General features: G+C 46.7%; 6 protein-coding genes across 6 annotated transcripts; 4 read left to right on the plus strand and 2 right to left on the minus strand.

Annotated features, from left to right (window-relative positions):
* Positions 1 to 2,135: 2,135 nt before the first annotated feature.
* Positions 2,136 to 4,051, minus strand: N7511_002939 (GMC family oxidoreductase; the record flags this gene model as incomplete). The annotated part of the gene is made up of 3 exons (XM_057125364.1): positions 2,136 to 3,082; positions 3,140 to 3,856; positions 4,021 to 4,051. 3 exons carry the CDS (start codon positions 4,049 to 4,051, stop codon positions 2,136 to 2,138), a joined length of 1,695 nt encoding a protein of 564 aa, XP_056987523.1.
* A 647-nt stretch (positions 4,052 to 4,698) lies between these two features.
* Positions 4,699 to 6,093, plus strand: N7511_002940 (uncharacterized protein; the record flags this gene model as incomplete). The annotated part of the gene is made up of 5 exons (XM_057125365.1): positions 4,699 to 4,833; positions 4,889 to 5,115; positions 5,177 to 5,316; positions 5,373 to 5,581; positions 5,641 to 6,093. The coding sequence occupies 5 exons, from the start codon at positions 4,699 to 4,701 to the stop codon at positions 6,091 to 6,093; spliced, it is 1,164 nt and encodes a 387-aa protein (XP_056987524.1).
* Positions 6,094 to 8,954: 2,861 nt separating this feature from the next.
* N7511_002941 (putative lipoxygenase) lies at positions 8,955 to 11,351 on the plus strand (the record flags this gene model as incomplete). The annotated part of the gene is made up of 3 exons (XM_057125366.1): positions 8,955 to 9,277; positions 9,330 to 10,258; positions 10,318 to 11,351. 3 exons carry the CDS (start codon positions 8,955 to 8,957, stop codon positions 11,349 to 11,351), a joined length of 2,286 nt encoding a protein of 761 aa, XP_056987525.1.
* A 699-nt stretch (positions 11,352 to 12,050) lies between these two features.
* N7511_002942 (uncharacterized protein) lies at positions 12,051 to 16,516 on the plus strand (the record flags this gene model as incomplete). The annotated part of the gene is made up of 2 exons (XM_057125367.1): positions 12,051 to 13,059; positions 13,119 to 16,516. The coding sequence occupies 2 exons, from the start codon at positions 12,051 to 12,053 to the stop codon at positions 16,514 to 16,516; spliced, it is 4,407 nt and encodes a 1,468-aa protein (XP_056987526.1).
* Positions 16,517 to 18,879: 2,363 nt separating this feature from the next.
* N7511_002943 (uncharacterized protein) lies at positions 18,880 to 19,068 on the minus strand (the record flags this gene model as incomplete). Its single annotated transcript, XM_057125368.1, has 1 exon — positions 18,880 to 19,068. The coding sequence occupies one exon, from the start codon at positions 19,066 to 19,068 to the stop codon at positions 18,880 to 18,882; it is 189 nt and encodes a 62-aa protein (XP_056987527.1).
* Positions 19,069 to 19,899: 831 nt separating this feature from the next.
* Positions 19,900 to 20,661, plus strand: N7511_002944 (putative allergen; the record flags this gene model as incomplete). The annotated part of the gene is made up of 1 exon (XM_057125369.1): positions 19,900 to 20,661. The coding sequence occupies one exon, from the start codon at positions 19,900 to 19,902 to the stop codon at positions 20,659 to 20,661; it is 762 nt and encodes a 253-aa protein (XP_056987528.1).
* Between the last annotated feature and the right edge of the window lie 229 nt (positions 20,662 to 20,890).

Below are 20,890 nucleotides of genomic sequence, written 5' to 3' on the forward strand. Positions count from 1 at the left end.
CGCGCTCTACCAACTGAGCTACGCGAGCTGATTGGTTTGTAGATGCCACTTCAAGGGTTACGAGGTTGAAAGATAGCCCAGCAAAAGAAAAAAACTGGAGCAAAAAAAGGTAGATTTGCTCACGCACCGACTTGAACGATGGACCTCGGCATTACTAGTGCCGCGCTCTACCAACTGAGCTACGCGAGCTTATTGGTTGATGCCTGAGGCACTATTTGTAAATATATCCATTTGATCTCATTTATTATTGTCAAAGGAATCAACTCTACACCATTCTTTTCAATCGCAAAAATGAGATTGTTTTATTGTACGTGGGTTTTCGCCTCAATACTGCCTCGCTTTAATCAAGATAGGCTGAAATTATGGAGAGTATTGTTCGGATGATGGTTATTTTTTAAAAGGACAATGGAGTGGGTACAGTGATATATATTCTCTCTCCTAAGGGCGTTACTATTTTCGGACTGCAAATTTGGCACAAGCTCTCTTGATATTTGAGCATAGGGAACACGTTCTGATCGCATGTGAGTGTATAAATACATTTTTTGACCGCATCTTCAACCTTTGAGCAGGAGTCCTGAAGCGACCGGCGGTGGTCTAGGCTTGGAGAACTTATACATGGAATCATGGGTACTAATGGGAAGACGAACAGGGGTATTGAAGCAGTATCAGTAATCCCTTAACCGTAATCTTGTGTTCGGGAATAGTGGCAACAAGCACGGAGTGGCCCGCCAGCGTTGGGTTGACTACTGTAGTCCAAAGAGACAGTGCAGTAAAAATATAAATCGATCTACAAGGCAACACTAGACCACAAGCCCGCCAAATTCAATCTGATTGTGAGACCCAGAGTAAAAGTTACGATATAGGACGAGGAAATTCCTATACCACCCAGGAAGAATGAAATGTAGAACAAGGCGTTGATGCTTAAGGACCTAAAGAGGGAAGATGGCTATGTTTCAACAGTAGCCTAAAGCCTTGAATAGCGAAAAGCATTGGAAGAGCAAGGTACAGATGGTAAGTGTAGAGAGCGGGCTAGGACTTGTTGCTTGAAAAGTAAGAGAACCATGCTCCTCTTGTCTCTCCTCACCAACGATGCAAGCGAAATTGAAGTATCAAACACACCAAGCCGGTGGAATCAGCTACTGGTCTGAGCACAGAATTGTTGATAAGGTGGCGGCAAGTCTCCCGTGACAGCCAGCTTTCCTAACAACAAGAATCACAATGCGACAAGCTGAAATAGCCTTCGGTTAGCGATGCTATTTATTACGCAAAGAAAGAGGATCCGGTATATACGTACCAAACAGCACAAGAGACGCCAATACCCCCTCCAGTATTGCAGTAAACGCAGTATTGGTCCCTATCATAGCATTGATCGCAGCTATCATAGCTGCAACCTCGCGCTTCGAGGCCGGAATCTCGTTGGCCGACAGCGACGGCGAGAATCACAGGCGCAGTCGAGAGGATGATAGTGAGGATACTGAAGAGTCTCATGTTTTGAACTGTTATGGGAAGTTAAGGGCAATTATGGAGAGGATGAAGTTGATATAAAGAGGAGCTTATATTCCAAGACCACAGAACTTTCTCTGTTTAAATAGTTTTATGAACTCACAAAACTACGACATGTCTGTCAACTGTACGCCTTATAACATACGTTGCTAGAGAAGGTGTAGCGAGCACTAAATCGAGTATATCCTTATATAGTGAGGGCGACGGGGCATCGGCTGGCGTGAACTCAATATCTACGTTAGGCCACCCTCTCTTTTGAGATGAAATGATAATTTAGCTAGGCGCCCGACACAGCCGCATCGGAAAATTTTAATCAGGGCAAATAGTGCGCTGATTTAGCTTTGTATCGAAGATCTTTCGATGCATAGAGCCTCTGATGGCAAATGAATTACATTCAGGCCTCCAATGCCAAGCAGTCTCATTGAGAAAGATTCTAAATTCACCGAATTTTCCTTACCCAATCAACTGAAAGAAATCCAGTCATTTGAGATTCATAAAAGTGGGTTAACCCCCCGCTGGCCTGTAGATAGAATCACACATACCTGGCCTGGTTCTACGTCCTCTCGGGGTTCACACAAATATCATTATTAAATACACATCATATGCTTTACGTTCTGCGCAACTGTGTCTATCTAAGCCAAGCCGTATTCTTTAATCAACTTCTCAGCACAAGTTGCGCCAGTCACATAGGCGACTGCTTGGACATGGGCATTGACTAAGACCGGCACAACGCCCATATCAGCGATCCGCAGATTTTCAATACCCATCACCTTGAAATCAGGATCGACAACGGCGTCAACGTCATCCTTTTTGCCCATCTTTGTTGTTCCTGTCATATGCCAACTTGATGAGATATTCTGGCGCCAATATTCCAGCAAGTCTTCATCCGACTCGCCTTTGGGCATGGCAAGCTCGGCCACATTATCCTTTGTATAAGCCTCATGTTTAGCAACACGGAAAGAATCTCGTAGAGCCTCAATCGCAAGTCGACGGTCGAATGGATGGGCAAGGAACTTAGGATTGAACAGAAGCGGAGCATCAGGGTCCGATGATTGAAGAGTAACTTCTCCACGAGTCTGGGCATTGAATAGGAAAACCAACAAACAAGAGTAGCTCAGAGCCTCAGCCGGGAAGTCCGGGATAAACCAGTGAATAGGGAAGTGTGTGATAATCTCGTAGTGTGGCACAGTCTCTTGAAGGAGATATCGCTGTTCATCTTCAGGGAGGGCCTTGAATTCCGACTTGGAAGCGAGCTGGTCAAGCTTGAACCAGCCGATACCCAATTCACAAGCAAACTTAGCCCAGGGACCGGTTCCATGCTCTTCCCATTCCTTCTTAGCGATATCCATGGCGGCCTGCGAGCCATAGAAAGCCTTTCGGTCTGTGCTGGTATCGGTGCGAGTGTTCACCATTGGGACGAAGCAATGGTCACGAAGTCCTTGGCCGACGGCGGGGGAATTGTGGACGAGATCGATGTTGTATTCTTGGAGCTGAGCAGCGGGACCGATTCCCGAATGCATCAAGATGCGAGGGTCATTGAGTGAGCCGGCGGATAGAATGACCTCCTTTGTGGCAAAGTCTGTGGAAAACAGATCGTTAGCATCCCTTTAGGCGAACAGAATAGGCTGGAAATCACATTTCTTTCCGTTTACTTCCACGCCAACAGCCTTTTTGCCTTCCAAGAGCACGCGCTGCACCGGTGAATTGGTAGCAATTGTCAGATTGTTCTTCTCCTTGTCATCAACCAGATCTTTTGCTGTTGAGCGGAGCCCTTGATAGGCAGAATTAATCAACACAGACATTCCAATAGGGTTACCCGAGTTATGATCGGGATTCAAGGGAAATCCAGCCTGTTCGAAAACATCCAACAGCTCCGGCAAGTCTCTTTCCCACTCGCGTGCAAAGCCTACATGCAGAGGGCCTTTGCTACCATGATCCTCTGACTGCGGATTGGCGTATTTCGTGTCCATACCCTGCGGTGTCTCGCCGTGAAAAGTCTCAAGATCCTTCAGCCTCTTCTGGATACTCTGCCACCCATAAGTATCATCACCAACGATGCGCGCCCACTCCTCATAATCATCGCGAGCACCAACACTATACACACCAAAGTTGATGGCGCTCGATCCGCCAACGCATCGACCGCGGCTGTAGTCAATTTCGCGGTTATTGCAATTATCTTGTGGGGTGGTCTTGTAACCCCAGTTCATGGACTGGTTTTGGAAAGTAATCCATCGTTGTCCATCCACGCGAAGATCACGATCCTCCTTTGACTCGCCCGCTTCTAAAAGCAAGACCTGTGGCTTTGCCGTTGAGTTGGCAAGTGTGGCGGCGAGTGAACTGCCAGCCGGGCCGCCTATCAGACATTAGCCAAGAGACATGCCAATGGTATTTGGGAAAGATTCAGAGGTTTGGTGCCCGAGGAGTATGATCTAAGTTTAGGATACCATGGTAGGAACTCGTAAACCATCTGGAACGCTCGGTAATAAGCCGAAACCTTATCTAAAGGTTATTACTCACTTCCAACAACAATAAAATCAAAGGAAGACATGTTCGCGATGCGCAAGAGTAAGGTGAAGAAAGACAGATAGGGATTTGCTACAAGTTAGCTCCCCAGGGACAAAGGCATATATACTTGAAACTTTCTCGAGCCGACGGGCTACCGGAAGGAAGCCGGAATCGCTTGGCCGTTAGGAATTTTAGTCGTCCATTGAGCCCCTTAAATGGGGCCGTTTCTCTCGATCAGCATTGTCCGTCAGTTCATCAAGTGGAGAAAGTTTGACAGTTCCAGTAAAATATCCCCAATTTTAGCTTCTGAGCCATGCCAATACTGTATCGTGTTTGGCGTGGCGACACATACCCCACTTGTCCTGCTACTGCATGGTGGATCTGGTGGAGAGACGTGCATGAAAGTTTGAAGATCTTGCTTGATATGGATCGCCTACAGTAGCGTATCAATGACACGAGTACGGAGTACGAAAACAGAGTTTCCATCTGCGCCTTGTCAATTAGATTAAAGTGGATCGGTTTATGGGCAAAAGTACCAGGGGGGCTTATGATCTTCAAAGAGACGGGATACAAGGATTCAGTCATGAAGATCCCATTGAAGATTTGGGGGGCTTGTTTTTCTATGGTAACCTGACTTGATTCTTCACGCATTCTGTCCTCTGGATTTTGAGCCATCGTGCACTCGTGGAAATGCCGAGTAATGTCGAGGCTTGGGTCTTGCTATCTTTAGCGCTATTCACAATCATCGTTCGTATCTTTGTACGATGGAAGCTTGTCGGACCTGCCAACTTTCAGCTTGATGATTATCTCATGCCCTTGGCGGGGGTATGTTTCTACCTCTTGTTATGTGCGTTGCATGTGCTAAGAATATTCCACGCAGATTGTGTTTGTATTGGAAACAGTAGCAGCGTATCTCGTTGTCGCCGATTACCAGGGCTTGACAAACAGTTATATGACAGACGAAGAACGGAAAGCTGTCGATCTAAGCTCTACTGAGGCACATAATCGCGTTGCTGGATCAAAGATTCAAATTATTGGATGGTCACTATACGTCGCGATTCTTTGGCTGGTCAAGCTCAGCTTATCTGTTTTCTATTCTCGATTAACGTGCGGCACACATACTTCCCTCAAACATTACAGAAAAATTGAATTACTGACCAAACTGCAGAACCGGTCTTCAAAGCCTCCCAACCCGTGTTCGACTTGGGTATGTCATTCTAGCTGTGACGTGGACTGCAACACAGTTGTCTCTTCTGCTTTCATGCCAGCCTTTCCATGCCTTCTGGCAAATCAACCCTAATCCCGGCCGTAAGTACCCCCGGTTTTGACAGGCAAGACTTTAAAACTTAACCCAATGCGCACAGAATTATGTCAGCCAACAAACTCCCCGGTCTACGTTTTGGTCGTAGTGATACTCAACATTGTCACTGATCTGTACCTGCTTTCAATCCCACTACCTTTGCTATGGACAGTCAACATCAGTTTGAAACGAAAAGTTCCTTTGATGGCCCTCTTTTCGGGGGCTGCATTCGTCATCACAGCGTCAATTATCCGAGCTGTGACTATTATCAGCGTAAGTTTTTTGCCAGTTGTATCCTGTGCTTTACATTCTTTCTGACAGATCATCCACAGTCGGGCCCAGATGGCGCCTCTGCGGGCTCTAAATGGGCTTGTCGCGAGACGTTTGTATCAATCGTGGTTTCTAATCTGCCCATCATCCAGCCTCTTCTTCGCAAGGGGTTCAAGAAGATTGGACTCTCCCAACTCTTCAGTTCCTCAGGCAAACAATCGGGACAGACTTACCCGCTCTCGGGGTTGAAGAGTTTGACAAATCGAGGTGACCGAGACACCAAGAAGAGCAAAGTAAATAATGCCGGACCGACGCAGACGCAGATCTCCGCGTGGGGAAGTGATGAGCATATTCTCACTGAACCAGAGCCTACTTCAAAGGATATCACGGTTGTTTCAGAGACTGTTGTGCAAAGTGAACCATGGAGCTGGGAAGAAGCCAGTGGGAGCCATTCGACAACTCCACCGAAAGAATGGGGGGATAAATTGAGGGACCGTCAAAGTCAAATACATTGAAACTAGCGAATCAATGTATGTTATATACAATATCTCACTGGCACCTGCCATAAAATGTTCAGTAGTGGCATGGATGGGATGTCTCCATTACTGAAAAAGAATTTGGAACATATTGGACTCGATACTAATTATCAAAAAAATTCGAATTTCATGATATCTAGCTCTCTACTGTAGTGCGTTCACCAATTGTGACGAATCATTATATGTCAACTCAACTTACGGCTTGTAGAGCTTAGAGAAAAGAGTACGAAGGTAGCAAGGTATTTATTAGGAATGGAAACACAAAGTAGTAGTTAATAGAAGACGTTGTATTTGGAAAGTGTAGACAAATTAAAGATAAACACTTAAAACGATTAACTTGAAAGATGATGAGCTCTTTTGATATGGCATAGGAAGGAAAGTGGTCAGTCAGTAGAGAGATATTCTGAAGACGACGAAGACCTCTCTCTCCTTAAGGGAGACGTAGAAATATTTAATGTATTCTTCTAGACTACTGTAGATAGTCGAAATGGGGATTCAAAAAATACAAGTCAGTGGCGATCAACTAAACTTTGAATGCGTTTAAGCATAATAATATGAATCAAAAAAGAAAAGACAAAAAAAACATACAACAGTAAGGATTCGCTAGTGGTCACCCACCTAACTACTAACTTACCGGCGTGTGGCTTAAGTACGGCTGAGCGGACGGGAAGCCCTGTTCTCCACACCCTGTGGTCGTATGTGCTAGATAAACTGTTAAAGGGGGACATGTAGATCAAAAACTTAGTGACTAGCCAATAACGTATCCGGCAAGCGAGTGGTTATCTCCAAAACACATACTGTAGTGAATGCGATATATTATTTCACATACCATAATATAATGTAACTTTCACTGTTGATGGATAGGCATCGATAAACATTTTAAGTAGTATATATTAATTGCAAACTCAGTGGATGACTATTTTATTATTATTTCAAAAATGACCGAAAAGTACGTTACTAGAATCTGGAAATATATATCTCACTGAATCGTTGAATTCCTTAAAACTTCCTAAGCATACTAGATATTGTATAAGAATGAAGTGGATAGAAGAAGAAGTTCCTATAGGCAGCCGGTATTGAGATATAGAATTATAATATATCGCATTCACTACAGTATGTGTTTTGGAGATAACCACTCGCTTGCCGGATACGTTATTGGCTAGTCACTAAGTTTTTGATCTACATGTCCCCCTTTAACAGTTTATCTAGCACATACGACCACAGGGTGTGGAGAACAGGGCTTCCCGTCCGCTCAGCCGTACTTAAGCCACACGCCGGTAAGTTAGTAGTTAGGTGGGTGACCACTAGCGAATCCTTACTGTTGTATGTTTTTTTTTAAATCTCGTTTTTTTGGTAGATGAAAGATAGATAGATAAACCAGGGCATTTTCTCACAATCATAATAACACTACAAAACATTGATGTATGTCGAGTTAACAAAAGCAGAACGGCAAAGGACAAAATTACCTTTAGACCTACCCTACTCTTCTAGCACTACGGTCTCTATCCACTGCTTAAAGTGCCGCTGAACCGTAGTAGTAGCCCCTTCCAAACTTCCCGAGTCTTCAACCATAGCTAAGAAAAAACTATTAAGTATCTTAGGGGCTCCCGTTTCTTCTAGACTCTCGTAAGAACTGGTAAGTAGCCGACGCAGAAACTCGTCCTAGACCGCTTGACTCTAGTACGTACACCGGTAGATGGCAAAGCCGTAGGCGCGAAGGCCATTTTCACGGAGTTGCCGGTCGATCTCGTCGGGAAGGTACAGAATTTAGCTCATTAATCATGATCAACCTATGCGGCCAACTGGACTCCTCTGAAAGATCGCCTCCCAACAGATTGACGATTTGGTCCTTCAGCAATTAGCACACTGACAATGCAGAGTTTCAAAGAATTGAGAATATTTGGCTAGAAATTGGTTCGCCTGCGATTCTTCATCGGCTTTGGCGTTTTTCATCCACGCCCTTGAGGCTGCCGGAGTCGGTTTATAGATGAGATCCGATTATTAGGTCAGGTCTACTTTTGTTGAGCTCTCGTCGATAATCTTTTCATTGATCTTTTCAGTACTTTTTCCAATACATTTTAATCCTCTTTCAATACTTCTATATTGATACCGACAACAATAATAAGTGTTTTTAGAATAAAATCTTGAAGGATGTTTGAATGATTTTACTGGGTTTCTCATCGTATCTCCCATATTCAATTCAAGCTCCCCCCTTTCTCAACCATCCTCTTTACTTTCATCAAATGTTATTCTATTTGTGCTCCTTTATGTTGGAACGCTCCGTATACTTATTCTCACTAGTCTAGCCTGATCTCTATTTCTCCCCTATTAACTTCCTTCTCATATACTGTATGACCCCTACCCCAAGCTCCGTAGAGGAGGTGGCCTGTTCAAACTCCCAAGGCACCAAAAGAATTGTCAGAGTAATTCAACCTCAATGCTATTTCCCAGGTTATTAAACTATAAATCGAAGCAATGTCGAAAGACTGTGTTCGTATCATTCCTGTTGCGGCGATCACCTTCACTTCCAAAGACTGTTCTAGGCTTGAGATTGTCACCCGGCCTGTCCAAACCCGGGGACTTGCGAACTTCGACGTTCTGTTCTTGTATACATTATCTCATCATTCCATCATTTTATTTCTATTTTATTATCATCCGAACCTCCGTTATTGTTTTCGATTACCGCCATGACATCATGACATAATAGAGTGAGAGCCATGAATTCCGCGGCATATTTAATTCCTTTGCGTTGTGTTCAGATAATAAATTCGTATAGGCTTAAATAATCCTAGAGGCTACTCAATATTAGCCCAAGCTTTTTGACCGAAATTCCAACAGTCATGGCTCAACACAGTACAGCAATCCCGCTCACTCCCGGCGCCGTCCTCGGTCATCCCGATGTTCAAGAAAAATGGCCCAGAGACCCTGAACAACTTTTTGTTAACGGGATTGACAGCGGCGTATTCATTAATGAACTGGCAAACATTGAGCTTCTGCCGAGAAGGCTCAAATCTTTTAGCGACGGGGAGAAGAAGTCTTTTCACCAAAATCCGGAGAATTTACATTGGAAAGCCCATGAACAAGGGCCATCTCCAATCTCAGAAGGGACACATCGGGGTACAAAGCTTGCCCTTACCAAGTCCTATGAATTGATAGAGCAGCGGTAATTTTATCAGATATTTTAAGAAGCAAGCAGATCGTTAATATACTCACAGTTTCATGTCCTTCATGGACGCAGCGAATTTCGAACCATTGGTTCCATCACCTCTATCCAGGGAAGAGAAAGAGCAATTCTTCGCTTTCACAGATGGTTCAGACGGCTTCCCGCCCCATCTTAACCTCGCTGGAAATGTACCAGCAGCAGAGGCGGAAAAAAACAAAACCGAGAGATCAACGCTCCAGCCATCTGATCTGTTTAGTAAGATGCGCCTGCTTCAGTTGAGCTCGCTTTTACCTAGTGTGGTGCCAAATAAATGTATCAGAGGGGCTGCCAAGGTAGGCGCATGGGCTTGGTTTGGGTCTATGGGAACGCCCGATGCAGGCACCAAGCTGGAAGACGTGGAATCGTTTAACAGAAAAGCTCGTGGATCCTCGCACCGCAATGATATATTTGACCTACCCAACGTGGGTGATTTGCCAGATTGGTATAGTGATAACCGATTTTGCCAGCAGCAGTTCACAGGTACAAATCCTACAACTATTGAGCGGGCTTCAGATAGTTGGATCAACCACTTTGTTCAAGCTGCAAAAGCACCAGAGGATGCCGCGGGTAAGGAGAAAATTGTTGATCTCAATAAGAATTGCCGAGAGTCTTTGTACATGCAGGACTATAGCTACTTTCGCAAGGCTGCGGGATTGGACACGAGCGCATTCATCAAGTGTGCATTTGATGAACCAGACGAGAAGGATAAGGGCAGACAGGGTAATCGCTATGGCTGCGCGTCTGTCTGTCTTTTTTATCTCAACGATCAAGGCCAATTGTACCCGCTCGCTATTGTCCTCGATTGGCGCGGCAGTGCTGAAAACTCCGTGACGATCTACAATCGGGAACTGCTAAAGCGGACGGATCTCCATTCAGGTAGTGACAAGCATGACCCAAAGGTGAAGTCAATTGATGAGGCTCATGACTGGCCTTGGAGATATGGTAAGTTCCCGGCCATGACGACCCCGACACCCTGGGCTGACTTGTGGGATTCTGTATAGCCAAAACATGCGTGCAGTGCAGCGACTGGCTTCGACATGAAGTGACGGTGCACCTTACCAACACGCATCTCATTGAAGAGGCCACAATCGTCGCCTCTAACAGGCAACTCGACCCGAATCACCCAGTGATGAGACTACTCTATCCGCATTGGCAGAAGACCCTGGCAATAAACGCGGCAGCCAGAAACACTCTTATCCCCCACATCATAGTGGAGTTGATCGGGTTCCAACCAGAGGAAGCATATAAGTTTATCAAGCATGCTTATAAAACCTTCGACTTCAAGAATCGCTACGTGCCGAAAGATCTGGCACAGCGCGGGTTCCCTCCAGAACAACTCAACCACGAGAAGTTTCACAACTACGCCTATGCCAGATGTATATACAGCATGTGGAACAAAATTCGGTCATACGTCGAGGATATGCTGAGCCTGTATTACCAACAGCCTGGTGCCGACAAAAAGGTTCTACAGGACGAGCGTATCCAAGCCTGGTCCGCAGAAATGCGAAGTCCAGGCGGTGCAGATCTACCATCCTTCCCAACGATCAACACCTTTGCAGAGCTAGTTGACTGTGTAACGATGTGCATCCACATCGCTTCCCCGCAACACACAGCAGTCAACTACCTTCAAAACTATTACCAGTCATTTGTAGTCAACAAACCCCCTTGCCTGTACACGGAACACCCATCCACTCTGCAAGATCTACTCAAGTATACGGAGAAACAGCTTGTTGATGCGCTCCCTATGAATCATACGCGGGAGTGGCTTCTTGCTTCACATACGCCCTACCTACTCAGCTTCAAACCGGGTAACAAAGAAAGCCTGATTGTCTACGCTGCTTCAAAGTTTCGGGTATATCATGACAAGACGTCGAAGACAGAACAGGCCGTTGCGAAAGCGGCGGGGAAGTTTTACACGGCCCTTGCTGATAGTGAGGACGAGTTTAGATCTTACGGACAAGCAACGGATGACTGGGGAACCATCCCGTACGAGGTGTTGAGCCCAGAGTGGAATGCAGTGTCGATTCTAATTTAGCTTGTCGACGGGATCTTTTGGTTGGCCCCCATTTTGCAGCACTAGCTTGTTATGAATACGAAGGTCAAATACGGCAGTCTGTTACCGCCATTTATTCAAATTTCTCTTGTGCCATATCATTTTCGACACGTCTTTCTTCCCGTTTTCTATGCCACCTATAAATCCACGCAACCCGAGTTGAAACAACACCTCAACGGAAATCGGTGAAATTATACCTCATACTCCAATCATACTGAGAGAAGATGTAAAAATAGCGAAAAGAAAAAACATAAAAAAGTAATGTCCACTAACTTATATGTAGACGTCTATTGCTAAACTAAATCGTAGTCTAGCTGTAAGATAAAACCCCACTAGAAGCTGATCCTACAAGACTTTTTTTTTTCCAAAGAAGAGTCCTTTCAATAATGCACCTTTGTACTAATTGCAAAACATCCATATAGCCTACGTTAATAAGCGACTGACGGCAGAATATAGAGCGGCGGTCTTTTGAGCTGATACCAGTTGGAGGCTAAGCTGTTTAAGGAGGCTGTGACTAGGTGAGAATGAGGGGTCGTCTCGACTTTCTTCTCCGCCCACAACTATCTGCAAACATACTCATCTTCTGTGCTAATTACTCTCTCATACTTTTCAATTTTTATTCTTGCTCGTCTCGGAGAGCTTTGCGACCTGATCCGATCAAGACTTGCTCTTTATCTCAAAATGGAGACATCATTTGAGGCAAGGGTATCTCGCTTGCCAAAGCGACAAAAAATTCTCCACGATAGCGACGGGCTCACACTGCGACACGAAAATTACAATATCGCCTGGATATGCGCGCTCTATATCGAGATGGCAGCGGCTCGGGCCGTCCTAGATGAGATTCATGAACCTCTGCCGACGGGTGGGGACGACAACAACACCTATGTCCTAGGAAGCATAAAGGGGCATAATATCGTGATTGCATGTCTGCCCATGGATGCGTATGGGATAATCAATGCGGCCAATGTGGTGACAAACCTGAAACGAACATTCACCGCCATTCGTGCAGGCTTGATGGTCGGCATTGGCGGTGGCGTACCCAGCAAGGCTGATATACGACTGGGTGACATCATAGTTGGAACTAGGGTGATGCACACTGACCTTGGGAAAATCATCGGAGATGGAAAAATGCAGCGAACAGCGATTTCCAGGATTCCACATCAATTGCTTGGAACTGCCGTATCTGCCCTACGCGCAAAACACGAGCTCGAACCCAGCAAACTTTCGGTCATCCTCAATGAAAAGCTAGAGAGGCATAGTTATGGTCACCCAGACTCCCCAGATCGCCTCTTTCAAGCAACCTACAGTCATGATGACCCCATGGTGAGCTGCAAGGAATGCGATCAGTCGAAGCTGGTCCCCCGGAGCACCCGGGCATCCAATGATCCAGTAATCCACTACGGTGCTATTGCTTCGGGGAGCCAGGTCATAAAAGACAGCGTTTCTCGGGACCTGGTCGCTCGGGAATTGAATGTCATTTGTTTTGAAATGGAGGCTGCTGGTCTCATGGATATTCTACCCTGTCTCCCGATTCGCGGTATCTGCGACTATTCTGATTCCCACAAGAGTAAGGAGTGGCAAAAATACGCTGCGGGCACTGCGGCAGCGTACGCGCGGGAATTACTGGAGGAGTTGCCTGCCACAGAAGAAACAGAAGAACATGTTAGAGGCGCTCAAATACTGACAGCGGGTAAGTGACTATATTTGCATATGAGGAATCTTTGACTCACTTTTGCACACGGAATAAAGATCAGTCCCTATCCCAGGAGCGCCGAAAACTTTTGCTAGAATCCCTCAGATTCGAGCAGATCGATGCTCGCAAATTGACCATCAAAAAGGCCCACGCCAAAACATGTAGATGGCTTTTGGGTCATCCGGACTACCGAGCATGGTTGGACCCTGTCAAGTTGCCCGATCACCATGGGTTCCTATGGATCACTGGCAAACCTGGAGCTGGGAAGTCAACAATCATGAAATTCGCTTACTCGAGCATGAGGACAAAGAAAAACGCTGACCACAAGAACACTCTCATCGCATCCTTCTTCTTCAACGCCCGGGGCGGATATTTAGAGAAGTCTGTATTAGGCATGTATCGATCCTTGATTATCCAATTGCTCGAAGGGTACCCGGACCTGCAATATGTTTTGGATGATTCTGAGCTCAATCCTAATCATAGTCAGGACAGCAACATTTCCTTGAATATCCTCAAAGAGGTGCTTCACAAAGGGGTCCAAGCCCTTGGAAAACGCTCATTCACATGCTTTGTCGATGCGCTCGACGAATGTGATGAACAGCAAGTCCTCGACATGATTCAATATTTTGAGAATCTGACAGAACAGTCCACAGCCCAGGAAATCCCTTTCCGTATTTGCTTCTCTAGTCGGCACTATCCCTATATTCTCATCCGGTGGGGCACTCGCCTGACACTAGAGCATCAAGAAGGCCACACGGAGGACCTAGGAGCTTATGTTAGAGCCGAACTTCGGGCTGGCGACACAGAGATCATTGAAAAGATTCTTGAAAAGGCGGCTGGTGTCTTTATGTGGGTGGTTTTGGTCGTTGATATCTTGAACAGAGAGTATGCACGGGGTGCGATGTCCCCTAAGAGGAAACTTGAACAGATACCCAGTGATCTGAGTGCTTTGTTCAAGGACATTCTCAAACGTGACGATGAAAATATGGAAGAGCTCCTGCTCTGCTTTCTTTGGATCCTGTGTGCGGAACATCCATTGAAGCCGGAAGAGTTCTACCATGCCATTTGGTCCGGATTATCAATACAAGGCTTGGTCGATGATAGTCTCCCGGATGCTTCAACCAAGGACGCCAATGACAGTGTCTCTAGACCCCAGAGATATGTCATCAGTTGCTCTAAGGGACTTGCTGAGATCACAAAGTCTAAACAGCCATCCGTTCAGTTCATCCATGAGTCCGTCCGGGACTTTCTTATAAAGGATAGAGGCTTATATGAACTATGGCCCGAGCTTGGACTTGACTGGGAGAGTCTAAGCCATGAAAAGCTCAAAGATTGTTGCAACAATTATTTGGCACGCACAGACGCCCACGCATTTGTTGACCAGCTACCGCCAAATACAAAGCCACTCCAGCGGACAGAAGCATTGGATCGGTACCCGTTCCTGGAATACGCCTGTCAAAATGTCCTTCATCACTCCAACGCTGCAGCGAAAGTGGTCCCACAAGACAATTTTATTTCCTTTTTCAACCTCTCAAACTGGATTACCATCAACAATCTTTTTGAAAAGTCGAAAATTCGCGAATATACCCACAAGGCACCTCTTCTGTACGTGTTTGCAGATAGGGGATATCCTGAGCTGATCCGCATACAAGTCAAACATGACACTGGAATGCGTGCACTTGAGGAGAGATACCCATATCCGCTATTTGCTTCTCTAGCCAGTGGCGAGAAGGCCAGCACTGCGGCTCTCTTGGGCCTGTCTTCAACAATGTATGATGGGATCGATATCACAGAGGGCCTCACCCATAGGCAGGACCTAGGTCAATACAAAGGCCGAACTCCTCTTTCTTGGGCGGCACAGGAAGGCCGTATGGGGATGGTCAAGCTTCTTCTTCAAAGGGGTTTCGCCATCGACGAGGCCGATCCACGCCGAATGAACCCATTTACTCTGGCGATACGATCTAGACATAAATCTGTTGCTGAGCTTCTCATCACCACATACCCGGACACACGGTATAGTCACCGACAACGCTACCTTGACGTGGGACTTCTTGAAGCCACACGAGAAGGCTTGGAGACAGTGGTGAGACTTCTCATCGAAAGAGCAGCGGATATCAACACTCGCGACAATGATGGAAATACACCACTAGCTATTGCCTCAAGGGCTATTAGCGAGGAAGTGGTGAGACTTCTCATCGATAGAGGAGCGGACATAAACACTTGCAACAATAGTGGAGATACACCACTTGCTCATGCTTTAGACGCCAGGAGGGAGGAAGTGGCGATACTTCTCATCGAAAGAGGAGCGGATATTAACACTCGCGACAATAGTAGAAGAACACCACTAGCTATTGCCTCAAGGGCTAGCAGTGAGAAAGTGGTGAGACTTCTCATCGATAGAGGAGCTGAGATAAACACTCACGACAAAAGTGGAAATACACCACTCGCTCGTGCCTCAAGGGCTAGTAGCGAGGCAGTGGTAAAACTTCTTATCGATAGAGGCGCGGAAATCAATAGTCGCGACAATGATGGAGATACACCACTTACTCATGCTTTAAGGACTAGGAGCGAGGAAGTGGCGACACTTCTCATCGATAGAGGCTCGGAAATCAATAGTCGCGACAATGATGGAGATACACCACTAGCTATTGCCTCAAGGGCTAGTAGCGAGGAAGTGGTGAGACTTCTCATCGATAGAGGAGCGGACATAAACGCCCGCGACAATAGTGGAAGAACACCACTAGCTCATGCCTTAAGGGCTAGTAGCGAGGAAGTGGCGAGACTTCTTATCTATGAAGGGGCGGACATCAAAATTCGCGACAATGATGGAGATACACCACTTACTCATGCTTTAAGGGCTAGGAGCGAGGAAGTGGCGATACTTCTCATCGATAGAGGCTCGGAAATCAATAGTCGCGACAATGATGGAGATACACCACTAGCTATTGCCTCAAGGGCTAGTAGCGAGAAAGTGGCGAGACTTCTCATCGATAGAGGAGCGGACATAAACGCCCGCGACGATAGTGGAAGAACACCACTAGCTCATGCCTCAAGGGCTATTAGCGAGGAAGTGGCGAGACTTCTCATCGATAGAGGAGCGGACATAAACACTCGCGACAATAGTGGAAATACACCACTAGCTTATGCGTCAATGGGTAGCAGCGAGGCAGTGACGAGACTTCTTATCGAAAGAGGAGCGGACGTTAACACCCGCGACAATGATAGAAGAACACCACTATATTGGGCCTCAGTATATAGCTACGGCCGAAATGCGGAACTGCACAATCTTCTTATCAAAAGTGGAGCAGTTATAAATGCTAGCGACAGCATTGAGTACGATTCATCACCCCAGGCGTCGACAACCAACGTTGAGGATGCGGTCATCCAGAACACGTCTCATCCGCAGTGGAATCCATTTTTTCCCGAACCGATGACAAATGGCGATAACTCTTAAGATGTTTCTGGGCACCTCGATCCAGACACACAGAATGAATTGGGGTCGTTTTGTGGTCATTGTCCTGCCACTCCTGATTTCCCGTGTGTCGGATATCACACTATACAAAGACAACACCGCAGCTGAGAAACACGCATCTGGGAAATTCTCTACAAGCTACTGGGAATCGAATCGATTCTATCGACATAACGTCCAGTGACAACAAGCATGTCCCTCGCAGGATGCTGGCCCTGGCGCTATAAACTGAAATGGCCACTATCACTGGCACCGAAAACAAAACTCGATGAACATTCGCCCCGGATATGAATAGACTTTTTTATTCAGGATATATTCCCTAAACAGCTCATATGTAGGCATAGACATGCGAATCGTCGTGCCCAAGTACCAAAAGATAGACTATCTTCCAGAGTTCATACATTAGCTTAAAAGAAACAAATTCAGCAGCCTTTCCCCCAAGATCAATGCTAGGGAGCAGTAGTGAAGGACGCCAATGTAGTGGAGTCGAAGTAATCTTAAATAACCACGTATGTCTCCATTGCTTAAAGATCAGTTCGTCCGCAAAAAGGATTCGCTCGCGTATTCCAATATCATTAGTTCGTTCGTGGCGAATAGCCCACTTAGAAATATTATACTCAACTTTATCAACATCTATCAGCTATGCAAAAATTCCGACTCTTGGCAATAATCCAGAATAACCGAGATTGGGTATACTAGCAAAATGTGAATCGTACATAGCTACGAGACATCGATTCTACACTAAATTTCCCCAATGAAAAGAGTGAGAATCGTAACACATCGCCTTAGGCCTAAATTAAAGCCCTGTGGGCCGAGGTTAAAAAGGTCACCAAATCCACCCGTGGCGAAGGAGAATATGCTGCTCCTCAGTTTTCTTGTCCGCAAGGTATTTTGGCAAATTCCAGTCCATGTAATATGGCATGACTTTTGGTGGTAGCTCTCACCGGTGAGAATTGATAATGAAGCGCGGCAGCTGTCGTCATCAGGGTGGCAAACGTCATGTGAGTGTCATTTTTCGGACATGTCAGGAACAAGCGAGTGTGGCAATAGCGGCAACAAATCAACAGTTACCTACGTCTATATTAGGCTTGCTATATCTATGTGGTGGCAATAAATGTTGATTGGCGTGTTGTTCTCCTGCCAAGCCGTCCTCTGAATGGGAACTCAATTTGCACAATGAACACGCATGAACCTAATTTTACGTGGTCACATATTTGAATAAGCCCTATGGGAATTTCATTAAATTGAAAAATCCAAACTGATGATTTTGACCAGCATGAAGTCATCGACGGAGTTTCAGTGTCAGCATTCTGGGCATACGTTCGCCCAGACATATTGACTTGTCTAGACAACATCGTGAACTCCATATTGAACCCACTAGCTACACTAGGCGAACGGGAAAACGCTTGTTTATTGTGTAGTGTATAACTTTATTTCCCTGGTCAATGTTCTCGAACACAGAAACTCCGACATTTGAACCGAATTTTCGCTGGGCGTTCATCTCACCACGATAATGTAACCTCCATATCGCTCTCATAAATTTAAATTGCAATATTCTACTGCACATTTTCGGTTGGTTTGCCTCAACCCCGCTCCAGTTTCTTTCCTCGACTCGCCAATTTTGAAGCCCAGGCCTGAACCCTCGGTGGGACACTGCGGAGCCAACTTAGAGATTGCAAAGGCCCACTAAGGAAGGTGGGAAACAAAAAGATTAAACATTGACAGTGGGGGTCAGTCGAAGAACTGATTTTAGGCGAGGAGGGTTTCGCATGTGAAGCAGAATTTTCAATCAGTACACCGTGGGAGGAAAGAGGTAAACACGTACCCACTGTACGGAGTGTAATTCAGCTGGGACATGTGGCACACAATAAACACATGAGTTTGGTTGCGACGCCTTTCCAATGTCTGCAATATTGTGCGGCTTTTTCCAGCCACTGCGTCACGGGCCAATTCTTGTGTAAAAGAAATGAAAAGAACCATGGTTGGGAAAGCCACAGTTTAAAAGCTCAGTCTGTGATTGGCCAAGATGCAGAATGGCCCTGCCAAGAAAACAAGATGTATTGTGATTGGTTAGTATGGGAAATGGCTAGCCAATCGCCTTGCTTTTCTCCTGGACCACAACGCAAGTCCATGGCACTTGAGCTGCGAATCACAAAATTCAACGCATCTCAGGGTCAGGGGCACAAATTCTATTTCAATCAACAAGCAGTAGCGGCACGATTGAAGGTGTTTGGCTGTTGAAAAAGGGTCTGTTTCTATATCTACGAATATCCATGTCAAGAAACATGCATCGGCCATGCTCGAAATCTATCCAGGTCTTAGATTCCAGCAGTTCCGGCTAGAATCCCTTAGTCCCGGGCCAAGACAAACTGGTCACCAGGGCCCCATTCAAAGCCCCATTCAGGACCCCGTTCAAGGCCCACCTTAAGTTCTTTCTGTCCATTGAGCCCGAAGATCCAGTTCGCAGACTTTGACTGTCGCTTCCAGACTGGCACAATACGTCCAACCCCATCGGGTGCTCCGTTCTGAGGTCGCATTGGCGTCCAGTCCTTTGAAGATTAGTCGTAATAGTTACTCCGTGGCACATAAACCGCACCTGGTACATACAAGATTCCACTGTAAGTAGCGTCCAGATGCTGATATGGAGAGGGACAGCCCCTCCCCAGGCTGAAATCATGGATGCGCCGGCCATCCTCCGGAAAGCCATGCGGCCCCTGATCCATCCACCATCTACTCTGGGCATTACCAGATGAACAGGCCCACTGTTTGACAGACAAAGGATCCGCCAATGACGAATATGCCGACCACTCTATCATTCTAGATTGACTGTGGCTTGACACGTCGCACAGGCCCAATCACACTGATCGTCCATTAGAATGTCCAACGTCTGACCCAAGGCCCGGAGCATCCGCGTGTCCACATCCAATGATCGCGGTAGCCCTAACCCACTGCATCCCAGGGAGACATGGTCTCGGCCTTGTGCATTCCCATGGGCATACGAGGCCTTTCCTCCTCTGAACTGCTTGACGTACCTGCGCCCCGGTGTCCACCATGGAGAGAGGGTCAGGTACCAGACACCTGTGGTTTCATCCGTTTGGTTCTGAAGTAGGCCTCGACTTTGGGGGCGAGCGTGGCGGGGCTGCAGATTTTGTCTCGACTCTCAAAAGGTATTTATACCTGTCCAAGTCTTGCTCTGTTCTCTCTTTCTTCTCTCCAAACAAGTACATTCTTTTTCAGGAACCAACAACCTCTGTCATTCTTTACAGACACAGACACTCATTCGAATATCTTCATTGATATCTCTTTCTCTCTCTCTTCTTCGTGTCCAACTATCCAACAGTCCCAAGTTCCATCTCCCCACGCACACAATGCAATTCTCCAAGTCTTTCATGTTCATGGCAGCCCTCGCCACGGGCTCCCTGGCCCTCCCAACCACCCTCGAGCGCCGCCAGGCCACCGCAACCTCCAGCGGCAGCGAATGGACCGCAACCCCCTCCAGCGGCAGCTACTCCACCTCCGGGTTCGGCAGCTCGACCTCCTCGTCCGGCACTGGCGTGACCTACGAAGGCAACGTCGGCAACCCCTACGGCAGCAACATCATTGAGGTGTCATCCTCCGACGCCAGCCAGTACCAGTACGTGGCACAGTTCCAGGGCTCCAACACCGAGGACTGGACCGTCGCCATCTTCAACAAGTACGGCTCGGACGGCAAGATGGACGGCTGGTACGGCCAGGCCTGCAACACCTTCACCCTCGCCGCCGGCGAGACCAAGTACATTGCCTTCGATGACGACTCCCAGGGTGGCTGGGCCGCCGCCTCGGGTTCCACCATCCCCACTGACTCTGCTGGCGGCTATGCCTCCACCTGGGGTGAGTTCGATTTCGGCTCCACTGGCAACAGCGGCTGGTCTGGCTTTGATGTCTCCGCTATTGCGGCCCAGAATGCTGGTCTCACCGTTGATGGTATGAAGATCTGTGATGCCCTCAGCGGTACTTGCTCCTCTATCTCGCCCAATGCTGCTGTCGTCGACAATGCTTATACCTCGGCTGAGACTGATGTCGGTGGTATTGGTGGTAACATCTCCGGCGGCGCCGTTCGTTTGGCTGTTACCATTGACTACAGCGGCTAAATCTAAAAGCAATGTGTTTTCTTTGATGTCAGGTTGATCTGATGTTGAAGATAGACTTTTGTTTTTTGTTTGTTTCTTCTCCCTTGGCCATTCTGTTGTACGGGATGGTCTCCAGCTGGAATGGTTTCGCTTCTATGTCAATATAGAGACTTAGGCTGGTCCTCTTTCTTTGGATTTCAATATACCACATTCGCTTTCAATTTCTTCCAATGGCAAAAAATAGATTGGT

This window comes from Penicillium nucicola (genome assembly GCF_028828085.1).
Source record: "Penicillium nucicola strain IBT 29836 chromosome Unknown utg000002l, whole genome shotgun sequence".
Lineage (NCBI taxonomy): Eukaryota > Fungi > Ascomycota > Eurotiomycetes > Eurotiales > Aspergillaceae > Penicillium > Penicillium nucicola.